Source organism: Mya arenaria, chromosome 8, assembly GCF_026914265.1.
Source record: "Mya arenaria isolate MELC-2E11 chromosome 8, ASM2691426v1".
Classification (NCBI taxonomy): Eukaryota; Metazoa; Mollusca; class Bivalvia; order Myida; family Myidae; genus Mya; species Mya arenaria.
Genome location: NC_069129.1, coordinates 48,552,019 through 48,570,784, shown reverse-complemented (window position 1 = coordinate 48,570,784; position 18,766 = coordinate 48,552,019). Strand labels below are relative to the sequence as shown.

The 18,766-nt window shown below is 36.4% G+C and overlaps 2 protein-coding genes across 2 annotated transcripts; both read left to right on the top strand.

Annotated features, from left to right (window-relative positions):
• The first annotated feature begins 217 nt into the window (after window positions 1-217).
• On the top strand, window positions 218-700 carry LOC128244305 (sperm protamine P1-like). Its single transcript, XM_052962320.1, has one exon. The coding sequence runs from the start codon at window positions 218-220 to the stop codon at window positions 698-700; it is 483 nt and encodes a 160-aa protein (XP_052818280.1).
• A 351-nt stretch (window positions 701-1,051) lies between these two features.
• Window positions 1,052-2,308, top strand: LOC128242394 (E3 ubiquitin-protein ligase TRIM33-like). Its single transcript, XM_052959532.1, has 2 exons — window positions 1,052-1,119; window positions 1,368-2,308. Exon 2 carries the CDS (start codon window positions 1,368-1,370, stop codon window positions 2,292-2,294), a length of 927 nt encoding a protein of 308 aa, XP_052815492.1. The 5' UTR covers window positions 1,052-1,119; the 3' UTR covers window positions 2,295-2,308.
• The last annotated feature ends 16,458 nt before the right edge of the window (window positions 2,309-18,766 follow it).

The following is an 18,766-nucleotide window of genomic DNA, read 5'->3' as shown; positions in this document are numbered from 1 at the left end:
GAAAAGCAGTGGGATAGAGAAAGGGAGAGGGATTGAGAAAGGGAGAGGGATGGGCAAAGGGAGAAGGATTGGCAAAGGGATGGGGGTGAGGAAAGGGAGTGGGATAAGTTTAGGGAGAGGAATAGGGAATGTGAGTGGGTGTGGAAAGGGAGAGGGATGGGCAAATTGAGGGGGATGAGGAAAGGGAGAGGGATGAGGAAGGGGAGAGGGTCGAGGGATGGGCAAAGGGAGAGGGATGGGCAAAGGGAGTGGGTGTGGAAAGGGAGAGGGATTGGGAAAGGGAGTGGGTAGGGAAAGGGAGAGGGATCGGCAAAGGGAGAGAGTGAGGAAAAGAAAAGGGATGAGGAAAGGCAGAGGAATGGGCAAAGGAAGAGGGAGGGGGGTAGAAGGATGGGCAAATGGAGATGGATGGGCAAAGGGGGACTGGATGGGCAAAGGTAGAGGGATTGGGAAAGATAGAGGGATGCGGAAAGAGAAAGGGATGGGGAAAGGTAGAGGGATGCGGGAAGAGAACGGGATGGAGAGTGGTAGAGGGATGGAGAAAGGTAGAGAGATGGAGAAAGATTCAGGGATAGAGAAAGATAGAGTGAAGGGGAAAGGGGGAGGGATGGAGAAAGGTAGAGGGATGCGGAAAGGGAATGGGATTGTAAAAGGGAGAGTGATGAGGAAAGATAGAGGGAAGGAGAAAGGAGAGGGATGAGGAAAGATAGAGGGATTGAGAAAGGGAGAGGGGTGGGCAAAGTGAGAGGGATGGAACAGAAAGAGGGGTGGGGAAAGGGATTGGTAAACAATGAGTAAGGAGAGGGTTGGGGAACTGGTGAGATGAGGGATATGGAGAGTGGAAGCGGTTATTACAGTGATATTAGACAAGGAATGTAAAGATTGTACGTGTAGATTGGAGAGGGTTGTTTTACTGATATAATTATTATTATTATTATTATTATTATTATTATTATTATTATTATTATTATTATTATTATTATTATTATGATTATTATTACTGTTATATTAGTACCTACGTTTAAACTTCGTGAATCTATACAAAGGTTATCTATGAACATGTACAGTGGATGAAATGAATTTACTTCCTTGTTGGTTTTGAAGATCAAGAAAATAAAGGTAAATATTATTTGTATTACTTAATTGAGAATTGTTTGATACAACCGACTTTTAAAGCAAGCTTGTGTGTGAGAAAAATAATAAAATAACACATTTGAACGATCTTTAATGCTGTTCTAAATTATAACATCGATCACAACATTCGTTTTGAAAATGATTCGTATAGACAAAACATATTATGTTTGTCTAAGTTCAGTTGAATTAAACAGTAAGCTTATAAAAGTGATTCATATAGTTTGTTTACATAGATGGAGGTACCCGGAAAGAAGCGTGACCCTGACTTTGACAAGGGTTCCACTGGCGCCACTGTCTTCTGTCAGCCGTGTGGAGAGGGCAGTAAACGCGCTGTAGCCCAGGGCTACTGTCAGACCTGCGAGGAGTACATGTGCGCTCCCTGTGTCGAATACCATAAGAGATTGAAGATGTCCAGGAACCACATTCTGCTGTCCAAAGATAAGATGCCCTCCTTCTACCCGTCAACGAAGAAGTCAGCAATCGCCGACATGGATTATTGTAACCACCACCCGAAGAAGATGATCAAATTTTATTGCCCGACCCACGGAGACCTTGGCTGTGGCGACTGTGTCGTACTCAACCATCGCAGCTGTAAAGTTGACTACATCGCTGAGGTGGCTCAAGAATTTGTCATTGGAAAAGAATTTAGAGAGCTGGAACCATCAATTAAACAAGCTAAAGATCTTTTATCCGGGCTTATTTGTAATGTCAAGGAGATTTTTGGTGGTGTTGAAAACCAGTCTAAGGTTGAGATAGATAAACTGAGGAAGTTCCGTGCAGAAATAAACACATACCTGGACCGGTGCGAGAAGGAGTTGCTCGACAACATCGAGAAGGTCAAGACCGAAGATGAGAACGCGCTGACTGCACTTAAAACCGATTGTGAGTTGATGAAAAGCCGACTTGATGCCATAAGGACGGGACTGACTTCCGGTGACGTCTCGGTGAACCAGCGATATGTTACGGCAAGGCGAGGCATGAAGGAGATACGGGGGATTCATGATGATATGTGGAAGATGCCTGGTAGGATGAAGGCCCGGAAGTACCAGTTTAATAAGGACGCGGACACGGAGCGACTGCTGGGATCAAAAATGGGCATTGGAACACTGGACGTGGCGGGGGAGTTCCAAAAGAATTTTAAAACCACTTTACATGTTTAAGTATCACTTGACCCTAAAAAGCATAGCGTTGTATTTGAGTAAAATTATAAGTTATATATCTCAATAATTTGTCCTTATATTGAGTTCATGTCATTATGGCCCAACTAATTAATTAAATTATGACACAAAAGTTTAACTTAAATTTTATGAAAACGTTTTAATACAAAATAACTGATCATTAATAAGTTTTTGCTGCAATCAACTCGGTAAACCCGCCTGGTTGCAAGTACACTACAAGTACACTGTAAATACATATAAATAGGCCTCGAAGCCAGTTTTTCCCATTTGGTATAACTTCTAATCTATAATAAAATCCATTGTTATTGGGTTTATTATACATAAGCATATTGTCTATAGCAACTTTTTGACAAGTGTAACAACACCCCGACCTTTTCTAAATCCATTTTATTTATATATCTTTTTTTTTCTTTTTTCGCTAGCTATTTTAATGACTATGTTAACTGTTTTAAAATGGTGATCAGCTGATTCTAAGTAATGGTCGATTTTTAGTGATGTGTCTTATATGCCAAACATTTGCACCCGGAGGTAATCATATCAACGGGTTGCACATTTGGCCTTGGGGTATGTTTTTGACGAGTTTATATGACAATTGAGAAAAGTCAATAAAAAAAATGAAGGTTATAAATAATTTGACGAAACATTTCGACAGATTGCTGTTTTTTTATATCAATTGCGTTACTTTTATTGTTTTATGTCGAATATTCGATCTAAAACCCGAAAAATAGAAACACACATGTGTTCGTAAGATATACGGGAAAAATCGTACAGTGAATTTATTAAGCCGGGAACCTTAAAATGATTATAACTCAACCCGTCAAATATAGCTTTTGGTCCTCACTCGGTGAATATTATTGTATATTACACTAACACCATAAAAACCCCACCTCTTTATCATTTCTATTTATTACCGGGTGCCCGTGTCTTGTTTGTTTAATCTAAATTTTCTCATTGCATAAAACACTTAAAACTGAAACTGTACTTCTTTTCAAAAAAATGTTTGAACCATTGTCTCTTTTAAGTTCATAAGATGACCGTGAAAATAATCTAGTCCCTTATTGTGTTCAGTTCCAGTTCCTGACCTCTCTACTGTCACATGGAAGATTGAAGCAGAAACCAACGTCAGCACGCCACAAGACCAGGAAACCTGCTTTGTTACTAGCATCGCCATGCCCTCTCCAGGTGTCTTCCTTCTGACTGACTTAAATAACAACTGTGTCAAACTGATGGACGTCACCACCCGTAACGTCACATCCCGCCTCCAGCTGCCAGGCACGCCATGGGACGTGTGTGCACTCCCTGATGACCAGGCCGCCGTCACTCTCCGGGATAAGTCCATGATACATCTGCTGTCTACAAAAGGAGGGCAGATGTTACGTAAAAAGGAAATTAAAGTTTCATCTAATGGTCGTGGTATTGGGTATTACAACAATAGATTATACGTGTCTTACGAATCTAACCCGCGTATTGAAGTGATGACATTGGATGGTCATATCATCAGAACATTCCAAACAGATGATGGGAGACAAACTTTCCAACGCTCACTATACCTGACTGTGTCAGCTTCCTCACCACCGACCCTGTATGTGTCTGACTCCAATGCACACGCCGTCCTCCAGCTGTCTCTAGACGGGAAGGTCCTACGAGAGTACAGTAATAAGAAGCTCGAATTGCCCCAGTCCGTGGTGGCGGTAGGTCCGGGTCAGCTGCTCGTGTGTGGGCCGACCAGTCACAACGTGATGCTGCTAGCGGAAAGGGACGGCAAGATGACGAAAGTACTGGGACCAAAGGACGGACTGAAATTTCCCTACTCAATGTCCTTCTGTCCCAACACCCGTACAATAGTTGTCGGGATGTTCCGTAATGACTCATTGAAGGTATTTAATGCAGACTGACTGTGTTTCTTCATAAGTCGTGATTGTTGTTTCTTCGGAAGAAATAACAATGCATTCAATAATCTTTAAGCAATTGAAAAGTAAATGCAATAACATTTATTTTACAATTGAGCTTGCCGTTTTGATTTGTTGTTACCTTGTGTTATCAAACTGAATAACCATTTATATTAAATGACATGTACAATATATCGAAAATATATTAAGTTTGCATTTATGTTTAGCCAGAAATAGATAAACATATTGGTGTTAATATTGTAATAATATCATATCATTTTTCAAATTACCTTTCAAGATTTTTGAATTGAAATTTTTATGTGTAATTCCAGCTTCCATTTGAATAGTTATAACGATAAAAAAAAACCTATTTTAAATCTTTTAGTGTAACGTGACAAATAAAATGTATTTATATGTATACATTTTTATATTGATTATCAGACGCTCAGACTAAGTGATTTTTCCTTTTTTATTTTAAATGTGTTTTATATTTCTTCATTTAAACATGGCATGAAAATAACCGAAGATTCTACTTAAACATTTGAATAAAAACTGATTATAAACAAATCTTGTAGTGTCGGTTGGGAAATCCTGTAAAAAAATGTTTGCTGATTGGGCTCTGTATTTATGTTAAAGAATCACTCTGTGTTCTTAATGTGTCGATGTGCTTGTGATTTAGTCTTAATAAACGTCTTTTATAATTATATTTTAAGCAATAATCAATAATGAAAGACAATAGCCTGTCGTAAATATGAAATCATTTCTGTTAAGACCATCATTTAAATCTATTTAAAATGTGATTTAAACTCCACAGCGATTAACTTCATAAGAGCTTCATTATGGCAGGTGTTAGTAGGGCATTCCGTGAATAGCTAGAATGATCGCATAATGACTCGGATAACAATTTTCACCGTTCAGATAGCTCAGTGGTGGAATATTCGCTTCGGGTGCGGTAATTCGGGGGTTCACACACAGGAAGACTTAAAAACAGGTCATCAGAATTTCCCTTGCCAAGCGCTCGGCATTGAGCGGTAGGTACGTATTGGGAAAAAGGTACTGTTCAACCTTTGGAAGATGACTTCCTGTTTCGTCTCTACGCAAATAGCTAAGGCTTAAACCCGGATATTCTGTCCCTAACATTGTTTCTTCAAGTCCTCTTATATATGGAGTTGACTGCGAACAGCTGTCATTTCAATCTCATGTCACATATGGCATTTGAGAAACAATTTAAGTCATGATGGCATCACGGCGAAGATAAACCATAATGCGGTCAATATGGATGCTTAGACCTTGATAAACTGCAATAAACAAACAAAGGATCATCATTTTGGGTGATTATCTGCAAAATGGTTAAAATCTGGAAAAGGTAATCGGGATGAATTCTGAGGGTGTGCGCATCGGACCAGTCTCCTACTGATAAGGATCTGATCGTCTGCTTTGCTCTTGTTTGGGAAAACTAAAACGGACTAATAAATATATATTTCCCAACAATAACATTGTTGTTTGTGTTTTTTTTTACTTTAAAAGATGAGTTTCCATGATTTTTTTCATTAATCATAATTATAGTTACTGTGTATTTAATATTGATATATATTGCAAAATCAATCGAGCAAAACGGAATGCATACCAACTAATAACCAAGAATATATTAACGTTTTGTTTTTTTTACTTTAAGAATTGAGTTTCTATGAGATTTTAATATGAATGAATGTGAATCATAAATTGAGTTACTGTGTATTGAATATTTCTTTCTCTTTCATGATTTTGATGAAATACGGGGTTTTAACATTGAAATAACAACAGTGAAAATATCAATTTGATATTTTCACAGCAAAATAAGGAGTGAAAATATCAACTTTCAGAACTACTTTTAAATTCCTTTGTTGTTACTTCCCCTTGATCAAAACAGAACACTCCACCTTGAACCAGTAAATATTGGCAAAAATGTTTAAAATTTAAAGAAATGTTTTATAGTTTTAAGTAAATATATATTTGGAAATAAACAACTCACCGTTTATTACCGGTTATTCCGTTTTTCAAACGTTTTCTTGATATTGAAGCTGAATGTCCGAACATTTGCTTTCATACCAAACAAATAATAACAGATGAAAACAACTGCTCGAACATAAACAGAATTTTATATCCTCGTTCAAATATACTTTGAACTGTTTGACGTTCTAATACGTAAAACGAGCTTCACGGAAAATTCACACAACAATTTACTGATAATCTGATATTTTTACCCCCCCCCCCCCCACGCCTCAAAATTTGTCAACAAACTAGCGTGGCATTCACTCTTTACCTGGAAAACAAACCTGTTTTCAACCGAAACAAACAAGTCTCTGACAGTAAGATGACTGACTATGTATGTATCGTGAAGACTAAAACTAGGAAAAATGTTTATAATCCAATGATAATCCGCATTTCTTTTTTTAACACTTTTGACCTTCGCCACTCGTGAAAATATGTTTTTCTATGACACTCGTGAAATAAAATACGATCTTACACTGAAATAAACTAATATCCTCTACATATGCCAACTCAATCGAACAAAAGGGAATGCATACCAACGACAATGCATAGTGCAATGAAACACAAACACACCTGGTGAAATCTTAAATCCACTTTGTTTTATTAAACATGGTTGCGTTTTTTTAGTTGTGCCGGCTCTTTTGAAACATACGTATGAATTTGTTGAATAGTTTCATGTCTGACTGTTTTACTTTTTACAACTAAAATATTTATATAAGACATACTATTTGTAAAATAATGTCATGATACTAAACACTTCAATCCAATGTGTGACTGCTTTGTATGACATCAGGTGGTTATAATACCTCTTTCAAAAGCGAGTCACTTACCATAATTAACTTTACTATGCGTTACATTATTCAGGGGCGTATCCTGGAATTGGTGTTTGAGGAGTCATAACATAAGGAGCAAACCTTTCACATGCGGCACCTCGCTATAATTCGAAATAAATACGGGGGTTGGGGCATGTTCCCCTTTGACATATGGATGCTCAAAAACTGAGACTGTGCGACTGTGAAAAAAAGAGTATTTAGAACAGCCCTGAGTTAGGTTACAGCTAAATGGGTGCTTTGTGGCTTACTATTGATATTTGGTTCTTTGCTTGAAATATATGCGCTGCAATAACGATAAAATTAAATTATACAATAAAGTGCATAAAGACCAATAGGCATCAGACAATAGAGACGACGTGTACGTGTGATGGTAAGTGTAGCTGAATGTACAAGTTTTCTTTGAGTTTACAAAGTGTTTGATGCAAATGTACACTTTAAACACATATTTGTAGGCTCGCTGATACTCAAATAAATCAGTTTCCTCGTGTTTTCTTCCTTTTCAAACGGTTTCAATGAACCTTCATGACGTAGTTCGCAAGAAGTAGCCCACACGTACAAGTACCAGTACAAACATATTTTCGAAACATCTCTATTTGTTGAAGCAAATCACAACGTGGCAAGACTTAAAACAATTAATAATTCTATGTTGTCATCCATAAATGCTGGAGTTATTGCTTTAAACGGTTATTCCATTTATATTGTGTTAAATTAGAGATATTCAAAATTATGCACGGTACCAAATTTGACAATCAAATGACTCATGTTTTTATGTAAACATTTGTTATTTCAATTACATGAGATGCAACTGAGATCGTGCAAATGTAACATATATAACATGATTCAGAATATAGGTCGGAAGGCAAACATTTCAAACTTGTATACAAGTTCCCATCCTTGTGAGAGTATAAGTATTTATCATGTGTTCCGGTACGGATAGAAAAAAATCGACCCGAGGGCACGCTCGTAAGCCGGTAACGAGGCTTGCCGAGTTACCGGCAACGCAGCGTGTCCGAGGGTCGGATTTTCGATCAGGACCGGAAACACATGATTGTTATTTTTTCTTGCCTATCTTTAATGATCAATTTGTGGAAAAAAAATGGCGTAAAAAACTATCTTTTGTACAATACATCAAAAAGCGCATGCGGCGTTGCTTACTGACGTCATAAAGCGCAGTAATATTAAATAACTAAAAATCGCGTATTTTACGATTATTTATTTTCAATTTTAGTTTTAAGTCTTGCATAAATATTTATTTGATTGCGCTTTATTGAAATGGCATATTATTGTTTTCATTAACCATGCAATAAAAGAAAGAGGAAGTGGCGCGTTGTTGCGCGTGATTCATCTTACATGGGGGTGTAATATGGGGTTTTCCAGCACTGGTCGCATGACCGGAAACACATGTCCGATATGCAAGAATACTTGTTCTGGCGTTCAAGAAAATCGATAATATATTTCGAGCAGCCTATAAACAACGAAACATCCGTACGTGTCCTCAACATTAAGCTGCATAGCTTCCAGTTGCAGCAAGTTCTTGACTTGAAATGCAGAGTATTGCACCTAAGTTGACGGCGTGTGTGATATATCTGTATGCTGACGATATCAAAAATATGCGCCGACCATGGTACCTGTCAATTTTGAATTTGTCTTTTTATGCTTCTTTCAGGATCCCAATTGAGTACTTTGTGAAGTCGATCGATATAAGGTGCATGTGTCCTCTACAACAAGTGGTTTGACAACGTTAACTAAGTGGTACTACACCCTAGTGAGAACCAGACACAGCCAGAAAATGATTTCTGTGGAATTTGAGCCAACTTTGAAAGTGGTTTAAACGAAATAACGAATGACCATGTCACTATGGTGACCTATATGGGAAGCTAGGCGTACATTTCCTATAAAGGGGAAATAGTTTGGTAAAGTGTTTAGGTTGCAAAACATATTCTGGAAAGAACCGGAAAGATGTTTCAGCCGTAAAACTCCTCCGCCTGTCCGGCTTACTTCACGTACCTCCAGAAAGTTTTCTTTACTTTAAAGCTGCACTATCACAGATTGGCACATTTGGTAACTTTTTATTTATATGTATCTTGGAACGGTCCATTTTGCATGAATTTGTGCAAACCAGTAAGATAAAAATGCTGTTCAATCACAGATCGCAGTTCTGCATATTTTCGTTTGGAAATTAATTATTGCCATTTGGTAACGCTTTGAGAAAAAATAAGTTTTCGGTAGTATTCGAAATAATTGAGATCTATCCTATTTTGAGTTATCTACAATGACTGAATCGAAGGCTTTGATCCCAAAATTCGTCTAAGACAATAAACAAACAGGGCGACCTAGCTCTATCCCTATCATTTGGTAAGTAGCCAATGTATTGCTTTGGTAACAAACAAGGCAATCTTTGTTGTAAATTGTGCTTGAAAGACGGGACCGTCTTGTTTTTCCATCGTGTTTATTTCACATGGATATAGAGAAAGGAATTGTTGAAAGGCTATATATTGTTCATCTCTTAATATTAAGTGTTACTAGATTGTTTCTGTTATAGATTATAATGTTTCCTGACTTGTTAATGGGTTTAAATTGAACACGCCATTGCGCTGACTAGTCAGAAATAGTTTGCATGTCAGTATTTATAGTGATATCCATATGATCTGTGTTAGCTGACGAGACAGCAAAAGGACTATTTTTCGGAAAAAGTCAAAAGTCAACATATTTGAGTCTTTGTCAATACCTCTCGTTTAATACATGCAGATCATACTTTGAAATAAGAGCGTTCATTTCGTTTCGATCCTTTCATTTACAGTTCTATATTTATTAAAAAACTTGACTGCGTATGTCAAAAAATGATCAGTGTGTGAACTAGTTTCAGAAACTCCAGCATTTAGGACACCTATATGTTCTGATACCGCGATAGGGTTTAATAACGTACAAGAAGTATTCGTTATTCTGGTCGATGTTTTCATGACAGTTTGTACATTATCAGGTAGCATAGTGTCTTTAACTTAGTGGTATTAGGGGTTCAGCTGGTCTTCGTTAATATCATTCATACGAATAATAATCTCACACAAGTTACAAGCCTTTTCAAGGCAAATCTTAAATCGGTCCCAAAATTATATTTTGAAATCAGGATTGCGATATAATGCGTATATAAGGAAGAATTCACATTTGGATTTAATCTACCCAAAGTGATTCGGAAAGGTAATGTTCTAAGTCCAACAGAACAGACTTTCATATTCATGATCATCAAGTTGTAAAAAATCATCAATATTATCAGTAGAAAGATGTGTCTCCGTGAAAATATCAAAATTTATCAGCTCATCTTTGATGTAGTCTAAATTTCATCGAATGCCGATATTTTGTTATTTGAAATGTTTGTCGCCTAAACATCGTCGGTTGGGTCCTGGGTAAGACTCAATGTCGCCCGATAAGAAAATTAAACTTGACACTTTTAGTTTCAAAAATGATAGATTTAGATGGTTGTTATCAGCTAGGTTATTTTGTTCATGAAAACAGTCTGTGCTATATTCAAGCCTAATCACAATAACGATGATAGCCGGAAAACATCAAAGAAAAGTAGTAAAGGACTTTGCTAATTCATTGAAAGCTTAAATACGGAAAGTACATGAACCAGTAAAACTAACACATCTTGCGTTATTCAATCCTCTTTCACTGCTGTATGTTGCAAAGACATCAATTGATGACCTCGACATTTAAACTTGACAAAGGTTTGCAAAATACAGTCAGCGTAAACACACAAAAACGAATAGGAGCACATGAGAAAGGAAAGAGAAGGAGGGAAGTAAATGAGTGAATATTAATACAAGTTAAAAAACATTCGAGTGAAGTAATGAAATATATTATTAATAAATAATTTGTAACTTTTCAATAATGGTCTTATGCTTTATAAGAAAAAAAATGTTATATATATATATGAGATACTTAAGAGACGTGTTTATCGAAATGGCATATTCTTTTTGAAAGCAAATCCAAGCATCTTACATTAAATAATTTTGGTCAATTTTAACATTCGGTCAGTTCCGACTATTTATAAGTCAAACTTTGGGTCATTTCGGTCGTTTTACCATTGCGCATTTACATAATCTCACATCATCCAGATGAGTTTAATTGTTGTGTGTTCACTAAGGCCACAACAAATTGATCATTTGTTCTACGGATTTTGCCAAAAAAAAGTAGGAGCGAGCGAGCGAAATAAAAATAAAAATACTTTTTCCTATATTTAAGGCAAATCAGAGGCGAGCGCAAGGCGAAAAATTAAAAAAAAATATAAAAATTTACCAAATTTATCATACAGTGTATGTCAAGAAATGCTTATTAATTGCAAACATAGGTTCAGTTATTAATGAAAAGGTTTTGATTGTATCACATGCAAATCTGTCTCAATATTTAACAAATGGCAATAAGGTCCAGTGCTTTACTATTAACTTCAATTCAAACGTAGATTTATTGTAAAGACAACATTCCGCATAGTAACTTACAATTATTTGAAGACCAAAAAGAAAACTATTGTATTCATTCCGTAACTTACTATTACAAAAAAAAACATTTTAGACTTGTAAGAGTAATTCATGATTTGAATCAAGTTTGAACCTCTTGAAGCACATGATTAAATTGTAGTGACTTTGACATTGCAGAAGATCGAAAATGTAAATAACACAGAGAACATATCTAAAAAAGACACTGTGGATTAAATTGCGGGACAACATAAATGAAGCAGTATCAAACAAATCTGTCCACCAGTCATTATATTAGAGCAGGTGGTGGAATAAAGATATTTCCCTTTAAAGAACCCTCCTTTACCCCGAACCTATGGTTTATAGGTCCGTGCCTTGAAAAAGAATATCATGTCGGCCTCCATAGCTTCAAGGCCCATAAGAAACAGGCCACTTTAATTACAGGCCATTTTATACAAATCGATCAAAGAAAACAAGTGGATAAAAACGAAGAATTGAGAAAATTAAAACAGTCATTTTACTTATCAAAGGTTTTATTTTCTGGTTTTACTGATTTTTTTATACTGTCCATGTGTATGTAATCCACTAGTCAATTGTGACCACGCCCGAAGGTCCGGGGAATAGCGGGGACTTTGACTTTCGGTCCAGCCAACCCCGGGTAAATCCACTGCATTCACCCGGCACTGTGGGGCCACCTGGAAGGTAAAAAAACTTGGCCCATTTCCCCGACTATCCCTGGTATACCCCAAGACCTTGGGGGGGGGGGGTTACCGTGGATTGACTGGTTCATAAGTATAATGTACAGGCTGTTTGTAAAACATTTACAAGTCCTACTATTTTTATCTGTTTATAACGATAATGATTATATGAAAACTGAGAAATGCATTTTAGAAAATTTAAAAAATAACTCACGAAAATATGTTCAATTGTTGTAAGTCGTGTGTCCGTGTAGTTTGATATAAGTTTTGCACTCAAAATTCGATTAAGTTATTATTTAACACAAAATTTTGAGTACAAAACAATGAATTACTTAAAACACACATAAATAATTATTGCTTTCGACTCTGTGAAACTGTTGTTGTTTACTGAAGACTGTAATCCATTGACTTTGACACTGATTTTAATTTAAAACGTGTATTATACATTACGAAAACTGAAAGTAACCCGAAAATTAATACCGGAAATAAATAACAACGGTGCGTCCTGCAAAATATTCCCGACAAAAAAGACTGTCAACAAATATCGGCTGTTTTGCGGTTACCCGGACCTGATTTTGTCCTGACACGAGGAAATTTTGCTCGCGAAGAATGTAAAGCATGGAAATACCTTCAAAAAAGGCGAAGTCGACGTTGAAGGATTAAATGTTTAGTAAAAGAATTTCAGAAAATAGAGGAAATTCAGAAGTAAACAAAAAAATATGCGCGGCCAAATAGTAAGTGCGGGCGCAAAAAAAAAGTTTTTGTATTTTTTTTTTTGGTTTTTCAAATTTTAGGTGCGGCAAATCCGACGAACAAATGATCAATTTGTTGTGGCCTAAAGTATGTAAACGGGATGCAGTACGTATTATAAAGACGTTAAAATAGAAGTACTTGCAGAAGATTATTTTCTTTTCATTTTAATGTTGCTATTTAAAATGCACAATCATGGAACCACTTGAGTATCTTTATCATATCTAACTAATTATATTTTAAAAATGAAATTAAATTTCCTTACTTAAATTGCATCACTCGTAAATTGGACCTTTTCCAGTCCTTTTACCATAACCTACGGCTAGACAAAGAGTTCCCACACAAGTTTCCTCCAAATTTGTTAATGTCCGACCATAAACAATTCTAACATTCCATCATCTCGGATCATTCACCACTCTAACATTGTTTCATTTCGGTTGATTTACAATTTTTAGATCGGGTAATTTCGGCACATTTACCAATAATAGAATGGGTTCATTTTGCGCATTTACCATTAAGATTTAGATTTCTTCATAAATGACCAAATTTATCTTATGAAATATTTGTAAGTCCATGTACCAAAATCAATGGCTTACATATGAACATGCTATTATTTAGATCTTGGCGATCCTAAGCAAATTGATGGGCATGCTCAATTGCTGATAAAATTAATCCATATTAGACACACGGCGGGTTTAGGTATTAATATAAAGTTTAATTAAATGAGACATAAACAATTAACAATTCCTAGTGTCTTACTTAATCTCTATATCTCCAATCCCTTACTTTACGAAACACTATCAATAAAGGCAAGAATAAACATATAAGCCTTGTGCATGCTTCAAATCCTTACTGATAAATGCAACGGGAGGGGGGACGACGCAAAGCAAAGTGCAGTGCCGTAGCTACACTTAGGCACAACGAGGCAGCTTCAGTGTTGTTGTTTTTGGCATATTACAATTTATATAGCTCTAAAAATAACCATTTTCGACATCCTTCAGTTGCCTCAATGTACGCAAACCATCGATGCGGAATGCCTGTATTTAAAAAAAGAAAAGAATATTAGATATAATAGAAAAGAATTCTACAAACTACGGTACCTTACCGTTTAATGTTGACTTATTGATTATGTTAAGTGACGATAAAAGAGACGTTAATAAGTATGTTCATGGTATTGGTAACAATGCCTCATATAATTGTGACAGTAAATTTCTTCTTAATGCACATTTTTTTATTAAATTCATGTTAACCGTGTATAATTGATTTCAACTGGATCAAGAGTTATAGCACTAAAAATGTTGAAATGTTATATTAATATGTAAGATTTTTATGCATTTATTTCCACCAAAGATACTCCAGAATACAGGAAATCGCTTCTTGCAAAACAATTGTCCGGGAGGTAGGGGCATGCCCCCGGACCCCCCTAGACCGTTATGCCCCGATGTTTTTTTAAGTATGGCTACGGCACTGAAGTGGACGGCCCGGTGCGAGGAGTTGATAGATAAGTTAACACCGAACTGAGAGAATCAGAAATGCGCCTAATATGAGCGTTATTGGGCGTCGGTGATACAACATCTGACAATAGCTTTTTTTCTTCCGCTGTTCATCTTGCGTTATATTTTTGATAGAAATAAAATGCGAACAATCAGCGTTTTCTGTTACCAGGATGAATAAATCCTCTTGTCATTATGCGTCCGGATGTAACAGTTGTTTTACCTTGTAAGGATATGATGATAACTCATCATAAGAAGTTAGCACGCATTCATTTTATAATCGATCCCAGACGTAGAATCTAGGAAAATATTAGATTTTTAGAAACCCGCCCAGTGTCTTCATTAAATAAATAGTATTATCATAAATGAGGTTCCAAATGACACGCATTATAAATAATACATAAAGTTATTCACCTACATAAGTTCGCGCGTTCAGGTTACGGCTGTGGGAAAATATTAAACAAACATTATACGAATTCTTATCAACTACCATATTTGAACTAAATCGAATAAAAAGGATAAAACTTATGAATTATTATTGTGTTTTATACATATTAAACAAATTAACCATCCATACCATATATATAATATAAGAGATTGTTAAGCTACATTAACTCGAGGCCTCGTGTTAGATTATAAGGACTTCATTAAATAAATAAATTTGCTACTCAAATTTCCCAATGACATTGCATGGTACATTATTGCTGCGTGTGTAATGGTAATAGGATTAAGGAAAATTGGCTAGCTTTGTTATATATGTATATGTATTTATGAAATCTCTCTCAGTGTTTTTAAGCTGCACTCTCACAGATATATATGGATGGTTGGTTGGTTGGTTGGTTGGTTGGTTTGTTGGTTGGTTGGTTGGTTGGTTGGTTGGTTTTGGCTGTTTGGTTGGTTGGTTGGTTGGTTGGTTGGTTGGTTGGTTGGTTGGTTGGTTGGTTGGTTGGTTGGTTGGTTGGTTGGTTGGTTGGTTGGTCAGTTGATCGATACACGTTTGGTTAATGTATAATAATATAGTTCAAGTAAAGTATTTACATTATCAGGAATAGTGTTAATATGTATGTATCGCAGACTATTTGTTCACCTTATAATTGAATCATTTTGAAACAATATATCATTATTATAAATGTATAACACGACGAATGTTGATGTTAGGCATCAAAGACGCGGCTGAATGGGTTTTATTGAATATTTATATATATCTATTGATGTTCATGGAACATTCTGATTAAGTTTCATGAATATTAGACCAAACATAATGCCTTTAGTGTGTTCCAGATTGGACCTAGTCACCTAGTTTTTGACCCACGTGAAAAAATATCGATACCCAATTGGCTCAATAAAGTCATTTGACAATATATATAATTGTAACCATTCCGAATAAACACGGACATAGCCGAACTATGACGGTTTAATCAACTTTCTAGATCGAAGTTACTCGGTCGTCTCCGACATGCGTAAATTATTTAGACTGGTACCTTGCATTATCACCGATAAATTTATTGGTGTCGGGTCGATTTGGCCGAGATATTATTTTGGCCTGATCGTTTTCGGCCTGCTTTCATTCATAAATGTTTGTTTTAAATCGTGTAAATTACGCTTTGAACTTTCATTTTATATCAGTTAAATTCAAATTGTGTTAATTTCGTTATTGCGACTTATATTTGTTAGTAAAATCGTGTGAACTAAGCTTTGTACTTCAATTTTATATCACTGAAATTTAAAAAAGTCAATTAATGTCGTGTTAAGGCACTTATATTTGTTATCAAATGCATAATTTAAACTATTATTCACAATATGCCCGTAAATTCTCAGATGCTTATTCACTACCACAGCGTGTATATAAATCGTTTTCACAGAAAGTGAATTTCTAAAATAACGAACTCGTATGACCGGCGACCAGTCAACACACATACAGAGATAATAACTTTTTTTAATTTCCTGTTTTAAACCATAGGCTTATTCGTTTTATATGACGTTTTGGAAGTTTTACACGCATTTAAACGGTCATTGACGACAAATTTTAAGCTAAGTTCAATTAGAGTTAATATCATTAACAAATCTTCATTTTTTCATAACTAAAATTTATCCGTATACACTTCCCCGTTGACAATTACAAACATGTTTTCCTATAGGGTATATATCGAAACCCGTAAGCTCGATATCGCTTGGCTCGATTTTCTCGTTGTGTCCGCATGCACGTACGTCTGCGTGTGTGTGGTGTGAGTGCTTTTGTGCGTGTATGCGCGTGTGTGTGTCTGCCCGCGTGCGCGTAGGCCTGCGTGTGCGTGTGTGGGTTTGCACACACCGCCAACTGAGGACAATCCTTAGAAATAACAGCAACGATTGAGACCATTACCGCCAACTGAGGACGGTCTCATTTGGCATTTTTTTAAGGTAGTCTCAAAGTTCGTTTTATGACTTGAAACGAAAAATAATATCATAAAACTGGACTGTCCTCAGTTGGAGGTCAAAAGGGTCAAGTGTATGGGAAGTGCGTGACCGTCCGTAAATTTCCATTTTTTGCCTCTTTTTTGGTCACACTCCAGTGGTCTCGATTGGTGGTGTTACGCGCATCATCAAGTGAGTGAAACATCTGTTTTCAATTGTTAATTTACTTTATAACAATATTTTATCGTAAAATATATGTTTAAAGGTGTTATCTTATCAGTATGATACGGTCATGACCATACGTTGTTTACTTCGATTGATTTTTGAGAATGTCATATGTTTTCGCGATGTCTGACCCGGAAACGGAAAATTTCATTAAAATGAAGATACAGTGATGGTTTCTACAGTTATGATGTGCCCATTAGCTGTTTATATAAGAAACTATATACTTTTCTTTGAAATAGAAATATATTACATTTTTTATGCTAATTTAAAGAATTATGTCAACACGACGAGTTTTCGGAGACATTCAGTGTACAGTATTCTTGTAAATATGAACAAAACAAGATTTAAGTTGGTCAGCTGTTATGTTTAAACACCAGCTATTCGCCAGTAGTTATTTTTGAATGGTTTAATTTATTAAAGCTTATGTATCTACAAAAGCAGTGCATTAAAGCATTATGCTTAATAGCATACATCTTAGTCCAAATAATTGTACGTTGTCGTTGATGAATGATAGCTTCAGTCTTCAGAGACGGTTTTTATTTGGCGACTCTAAGCGTCCATGTCCCACCTGTTGTTTTCCTAGCCAAGAATGACAGAGCCCAGCGCTAAGTTTATTGAGCGGAAAGATAAAGGGCACCTGCTAGGTAGTTTAAATTGGTGATGCTTTGTTGACAGATCAATATGAATTAGCAACCCCTGCATTGGAAAAATGTCTTCCGGGCTTGTTAAAATTCTGAATTTTATATACAGGGCGCAGGGCTTGTTAAAAAAATTGATGCCAAGCCAAAGTTTAAGAATTCGGGCTTGTTCATCCAAAAGTCTAATATTGATGACTGGTTTCATGAAACACTTATGCACCAGCCAATTGTAACCACGGTCCCCCCCCCCCCAGGTCCAATGGAATAGCCGGGACTTTGACTTTCATTTCAGCAAACCCCGGGTAAAATCCCCGCCTTGCGGGGACGAACTGATTGTTAAACGCCGACCAAATGCCCCCGCACACCAGAGACTCTATATAAGGCCCAATCTCCGCTAAATTTGCCGTTATGACTAAACCATCGCGATCACCCGGCCCTGCGGGGGCACCTGGAAAATAAAAACACAACCCTTTTCCCCGGCTATCCCCGGTATACCCCCGGACCTGGGGGGGGGGGGGGCGAGGTTACAATTGACTGGTGCATTAAGTGTAATAAGAGAATGGTATTGTCTAAAAATAATTCAAGTGTAACCTTTGTGGTTTAATTTAACAACGCATTGTTGTTAAGCTTGGCATAATTGTAGTCTGTGTTAGTCAAGTTAGTCGTTTTATTGCAATTTAATGCTTTTTTGTGCAAAATATATTTGCACAAGTTACATGGTAAAATATGAATATAAACCTTTATTACCTATTTCAAACATAAAATTCTTCTCGAAATAAAATTTCAATATGTGTCAAAACCCCCCTGTTTTTGCACAAACCCGTTTAGACGTTAGGTATTGGAAGAATCCTGTATAACACGTCTATTTTTTTAGACTAGCATACAATCATGCTTGTAGCTAACAACCATGCATGAACTTCATCAAACACGTGATTACAAGAGCCGTCGTACCAACACAATCTAGTACTTCTATGAAGTCTCCCCATATATAGAGAGAAGTCGCCCCGCATATGGATTATATACGGTAGTACATA

Coding starts and splice junctions, on each gene's coding strand:
- LOC128242394 (XM_052959532.1), top strand. CDS start 1,368: ATGGAGGTACCCGGAAAGAAGCGTGACCCTGACTTTGACAAGGGTTCC.
- LOC128244305 (XM_052962320.1), top strand. CDS start 218: ATGGGCAAAGGGAGAGGGATGGGCAAAGGGAGTGGGTGTGGAAAGGGA.